The sequence below is a fragment of the Peromyscus leucopus genome, chromosome 10 (genome assembly GCF_004664715.2).
Source record: "Peromyscus leucopus breed LL Stock chromosome 10, UCI_PerLeu_2.1, whole genome shotgun sequence".
NCBI classification, from domain to species: Eukaryota; Metazoa; Chordata; class Mammalia; order Rodentia; family Cricetidae; genus Peromyscus; species Peromyscus leucopus.
The window spans coordinates 25,066,710-25,072,709 of record NC_051071.1 but is presented as its reverse complement, the minus strand read 5'-3'; the positions used below and the strand labels follow the sequence as shown (position 1 = coordinate 25,072,709).

Here is a 6,000-nt window from a genome sequence, read left to right as displayed (position 1 = left end):
TCTCTTCACTGTGTATAGAAATGCATTTCTGTATATCTGTGGATTTCTCCATTGTCTACTTATTCTTTTCTTATTTCATCTTTGTGCTCTTTCTTCTTAGTTTTGTACTCCACTTTCAAAGAAGGGTTTTCTTCGTTGAGTTATTTTTCATGAGAGAATACCTTGCTTGCCATCGTCGCCCTTTTGTGGCAATTGCTTTTAGATGTGTGCCCCTTTGCCCTCTCCTTTGATTGGCACCTCCAGATGTGCTAATTTGGAGTCCTGTGCATGCTCTTGCATATGGCAGCATCCACATGCACATCTTTTCCCTCTCTGTTCTAATCCTCAGTGCACTCAGCAGGCTTCTTAGAATTGCCAGTCACATTCTATGCTAAAAGACATCCCTCATCTCCAGGAGATGCACTTTCCATTTCTGTTGCTCAGGCTCTTTATTGATTACAATTATAATGGGAAATGATGGGGCAGATAGATATCCACGGCACTTGGAAACTTGGAGTCTTGCCATACATTTTAAATAATTTAAACAATTCTGGCCAGAGCACATCTTTCCACTAATATTATTTTTAGAGGGTTTCTTATACAAATCCATCTCATGATTTCAAACCACCTTTGGAATATAAAAACTGCTGTGTAGAAAGTTAATGAAAATAATTTGCACAGTCTTACCCCAGAATCTTGTTACAATGAAATACCAACTGAAGGACTATCCACTGCCATTGACTCCCCTGTCCTCTTCCAGTGTTTCTCTAAGATAGAAAGTTCTAGGCTGTCAGACAAACAGTCAATCTTCACCAGAAGTTCATCCAAGAGGCTGGAAAATTCATCCAGGTAATAACTCTGAAGGGAAGAAAACTAGATTAATAAATGCATACAAGAATGCGATGTTTTTCTTTTTCCCTCTTTATGTGAATTATTTAGTGATGTCAACTTAAGAAAAATTTCACTATGCTATAAAATATCTTGGACATAGAAGTTAGAAGACCTGGGTGCTGGTCCTGTTTCTGTCTGTCTTGGTTCCTTCATTTCTGGTGTGCACACACTGCTTCATTCATAAGTGTTACAGCTACTAGTGCTTTGACAAAGAACCACTGAATGAATCTGAAGGCAATCATGGGCACATGACCGGCAGTAAGCCCTATCCAAACACAGTGCAGTGACTGCTTCTGTCGGCCTCAGGACTGCACAGAATGCTATATAAACAGCAGTCATGGATGACAGCTGAGAATTCACTGTGAAAACACCTAGGTTTGACTTGTTTGCTTTAGTGTCTGGAGTGCCCAACCCAAAGTGCCAACGACTCCATGGTTTGGGTAGAAGTTTAGGTCTGAGAGCAAGTGCCAGAAGCAAGTGAGTAACTCAAAGAAAAACCGGAGACTCTGCCTTCTCAACTGTATAGGATGATTATAGAGATGTAGAGAGCAGTGACGGAGACTGCCAACCCTGTGAGTTCTTTAGTGTTTCAAGGGAAGATTCTGTGAGATCCACCGGGGTTGAGAACTAATTTTGAGCCTTTGCTGTAATAGCTGGCACAGAATCACCATGGTGCTCTCGTTGCAGAAAGCAAGCCTTCATGGTAGAGTCGCTGCTCCGAGGTCCCCCAGCTTACATGGTCTGCAGCCACCTCCGCCTCTTCCGGAGTTGTTGTTTCCAGCCCCAGAAGGGTGAGGACTTTGTGCCAGGCATAAACAGCAACATTGTTAAGCGTCACGAGAGATTTTCTGTGAAAAGACTTTCTTTTTCGGAAAAAAGTCAGGAGGGAAGCCCTCAGCTGGAGGAGAGAGAGAGAGAAGAGAGAGAGAGAGAGAGAGAGAGAGAGAGAGAGAGAGAGAGAGAGAGAGAGAGAGAGAGAGAGAGATTCTGTGTTATCAAGCTATGGAATGATTGCTCATTTGATAAACTATGAAGTGAATATTACATCTGCCATTGCTGCTTAAGGACGTCTCAGGAAGCTTGGCAAAACAAAATTAGGAAAACAGCCCTCATGTGCGGAGCTACGGTTAGAGCTCAGCAGTGGAAAGGGATCTTACTATGAAGCACGCTGTTATTGTCTCACGGTGGTGTTCCTGTGTATGACACAGCATCTCGGCTGGAGTGTGGGTCTGTGTCTGCGAGGCGGGAAGGAATAAAGACTCAGCGGGCTGCTGCGTCCTCCTCACGAGTGCTAAAAAGACGAGCCAACACTGTGCCCTGGATGTGAGTCCCTAGGTTATTTATTTCTTCACTGCTGCCTGGGACGAGTCAGTTCACATCCCATTTATTTTGGAAAATAGCTCAAACAAGCAAAATTTTTAGCCGTTTAGAGTCTGTCTGCGTTGGCCGCCCTGGAGAACCTCACGTGGTGTCGTCCATTGAAATGGGGAAGCTGTACTGGCAGGCTCCAGGAGCCAAAGCTCACAAACTCACTGACCTAGAGCCTCCTTCCCACTACTGCTGCTGAGCCGTACCCTCTGAACATGTCAGTACCCCTCCGGAAGACCCTGCTTCCCTCTCTCCTAGATGTCCATCACCTGACTCTGCTATCGCCTGTGTGTGTGTGTGTGTGTGGTGGTGGTGGTCAGTTCCTACAATGGGAGGGGCTTCTGTTATGTGGAAATACGTCAAAACATCTCTCAAAAAATGTCTCTCTGTGTTGTTGTCTCTCACGGGCATAACTTTGATCTTGATCATCCCTTGAATCCCTTCAACCCCTGGCAGAACTGTGTGGGGACACCAAGAGCTGGAGCATAGACAGCTGACAGATGGGCACAGATATCTGCATGTCTGAGGGCCGACTTTAAACCACAGGAGTCATGTTAAACAACAAAAGTCGGGTGTGATGGTACAGGTGTTTAATTTCAGCACTCAGGAGGCAGAGGCAGGCAGATCTCTGAGTTCAAGGCCAGCCTCATCTCAGAGTGAGTTCCAGGGCAGCTAGGGCTACACAGATAAACCCTGTCTTGAAAAACCAAACCAAACCAAGCCGGCATGGCGATACACGGATTTAATTCTAATGCTTGGAAGCAAGAGACAGTGAATTCCTAGATTTTACTGGCTAGCCAGTATAGCTTCCTTGGTAGGTTCCAGGCCAATGAGAGGCTTTAGCTTAAGAGTGGAAAAAAGAAGTAGTTTCTGAGGAATGACATCAAAGGTGTCCTCTGGCCTCCAAATGTAAGCGCGCGCGCGCGCGCGCGCACACACACACACACACACACACACACACACACACACACACACACACATATTCTTATTTGTACTTCTCATCCTATACTTAAAATGGATGGATGGAAAAAGAGTTAAATGTGTGGGCCAGTGAATGTATTAGTGGGTCAACAGATGGATGATGGGTAACTAAGTAATGATAAATAGTTGGCTGGGAGGGTAAATGTTGTTTTGTTTTACTCTTTTACTCTTTGGGAAACCTACAACCAAGCTCCCAAATAAATACACATGGAGGCTTGTTCTTGCTTATGAATGCCTGGTCTTAGCTTGGCTTGTTTCTAGCCAGCTTTTCTTAAATTAAATTATCCCATCTACCTTTTGCCTCTGGGCTTTTATATTTCTTTATTCTATATACTTTTTCTTTACTTATTCCGTGGCTTGCTGTGTAGCTGGGTGGCTGGCCCCTGGTGTCCTCTCTCCTTCCTTTCTTGTTCCTTGATCTTCTCTTTCCAGATTTGTCCTCCTATTTATTCTCTCTGCTTGCCAGTCCTGCCTATCCATTCTCCTGCCTTGCTATTGGCCATTCAGATTTTTATTAGACCAGTCAGGTGTTTTAGACAGGCAAAGTAACACAGCTTCCCAGGGTTAAACAAATGCAACATAAAAGAATGCAACACATCTTTGCATCATTAAACAAATATTCCACAGCATACACAAATGTAACACACAACTTTAACTAATATTCTACAACAGGTAAGTGGTTAGGATGGAGGAAGGAATGAAGGATGGATGGATGAATGGAAAGCAGTGAGCAGGGAATGTGGACCATTGAAAGGAGCTAAGAGCGCCAGTCTGAGTGCTGTCAGGGTATGAGCATATGTAGCCACTTATAGTTTAACAAGCTATTAATGAGAACATTGGCAGAACCTTATGAAACAAAGAGTTTGAAGTCATTGAGAAAGCAATGACCAATTCCTGTAACTTGCATTGAGCTTCACCATGCTCCAGGAACTACTCTGGGAAGGTAGAGTTCTTGGTATAGCTGCCTTTGAACATGGCTAGAATTAAAAGGGAGACAGAAAGGACTATCTAGGACCCTGGCTCTATGAGGTCTGCTTAGAGTTTAAGGGGAGAACTGGCTGGCTGGGACCGTGTGTGTGAAAGTGTCACACCGAACACCGTCTTTTAAAATGAGTAGGGTGGGCCGGGCGGTGGTGGCGCATGCCTTTAATCCCAGCTCTCAGGAGGCAGAGGCAGGCAGATCTTTGTGAGTTTGAGGCCAGCCTGGTCTACAGAGTGAGTTCCAGGTTAGCCAGGACTGTTTCACTGAGAAACCTTGTCTTGAAAACCAAAAAAAAAAAAAAAAAAAAAAAAAAAAAAAGAATAGGGTGCACACAAGAGGGATCTAGTAGAAGCAGCCTGAGATCAAGTTGAGGGTGAGAAGAGATATAAGTCAACAAGTAGGGAACCAGGAAGGCAGTGTCCTGAGGAGGAGCAGCTGTGGTCTTGCTGGACTGTTCTCAGTGAAGGGAGAGCTCCCCCTCTTAGGGCAGATAAGGTAGATCCTGGGAGGGTTTATCTTATGTTCCCATGAGATCTGGCCAGGGCAGTTTGGACTTGCCTGTCTATATGGACAGAGATCGTTTTGTCCTGATAGCAGATGAGATCTTTATAAACTTTGACTTTAAGGTCTAGGATGCATCAGGGGATCTACGCACCATTCCGAAACACAGCGTTGCCGCCAGCAGAAAGAGGGCCCCACAGTAACAAGTCACGGCTTGATGGTCAGACTCCAAACGATTGTGCAGTGCGTCCTTTGGGCTTCTTCCCAGAAACTGAAGCAGCAGCCCAGGAAATGCATCTGTAGAGGTGCCAGGTGATGGCGTCCCGGTGGAGAGCAGAAACTGGTGCAAGTGGGAATGGGCCGCCAGCAGCAGGGCCCCCAACAGCTGCAGGGAGAAAACCCCAGGCCGCTGACCCATCAACTCTCTTTAAGGAAGAGGGCTACTTGGGGACTTCTAAATGACTTTAAATGGTTCAAAGCTTGGAGAAGGGGATTTTGTGTACAGCTCGTCTTCCTGGTTTAGGATCTCATCCCAAAGAGGCCAGCCTCCATCAGACCTGCCCCTCTTAGGTCTCTTCCTGTATTTTTAATCTGTATCTACACCTTCCCAGCCACCCAGTAGTCCTGAAAAGTGACCTGTGCTCCCTTCTCTGTTGTCAGAGCTCTGTAAGCTCCATACCCCCATCCTTCCTCCACTGAAGCTTGGGAGACTGTCTGATGGCCAGGTCACAGTCCACGCACATGAGCCGTGGGGGCCTATGATGGATGATTGGCCGTAATGAGGCTCACCCTTTTTGGCCACCTCTGCTATCAGTGACCTGCCCCTTCAATCTTTGGCTGTGAGCATCTTGCCTGTACACTGGACTTCTCCTATATGGGGCTACTGCTGCTAGGATGGTCTCTTGCCTATATGTGTCTAGCACCCAGCGTGGGCTATGTAAAGGTAATGACTAAGAAGAATCGGGAAGGGCTACGTAGAGGCAAACTGGTGCTGGTTAAGTTTGTGGTCTGGCTGTTAGAGACAGGGACTTGACTTGGGGTCTTAGTTGTAGTGTCACCACCCAGTTTGTGTCACACTCTCTACTGAAACCAACTCCAGGGCTGACACAGTTTCTCAGGTGTGATGTCTGGATGACAGACCACCATCTTGCTACCTATCTCAGGAACCACTGGCCTTCATTTATTTCCCCGACCCTGCATTTAGAATTCCTTGTCTCTTGCCTGGCACTCATCGAATACCCTCAACTCAAGCGGCTTGGCACACACCTCTGTGGGAACGAGGAGGAAGAAAGCATAGT

The 6,000-nt window shown here is 46.0% G+C and overlaps 1 protein-coding gene across 1 annotated transcript in view; it reads right to left on the bottom strand.

Annotated features, from left to right (window-relative positions):
- Nucleotides 1-464: 464 nt before the first annotated feature.
- The window catches only part of Pkd1l1 (polycystin 1 like 1, transient receptor potential channel interacting), a 121,580-nt gene continuing 116,044 nt past the window's right edge, over nucleotides 465-6,000 (bottom strand). Inside the window, exons 49-51 of the mRNA XM_037208839.1 lie at nucleotides 4,833-5,087; nucleotides 1,607-1,777; nucleotides 465-837 (exon numbers count right to left, since the gene is read on the bottom strand). Coding sequence (XP_037064734.1) covers nucleotides 679-837; nucleotides 1,607-1,777; nucleotides 4,833-5,087 — 585 coding nt within the window. The 3' untranslated portion in view covers nucleotides 465-678. The remainder of the gene's footprint in view (nucleotides 838-1,606; nucleotides 1,778-4,832; nucleotides 5,088-6,000) is intronic.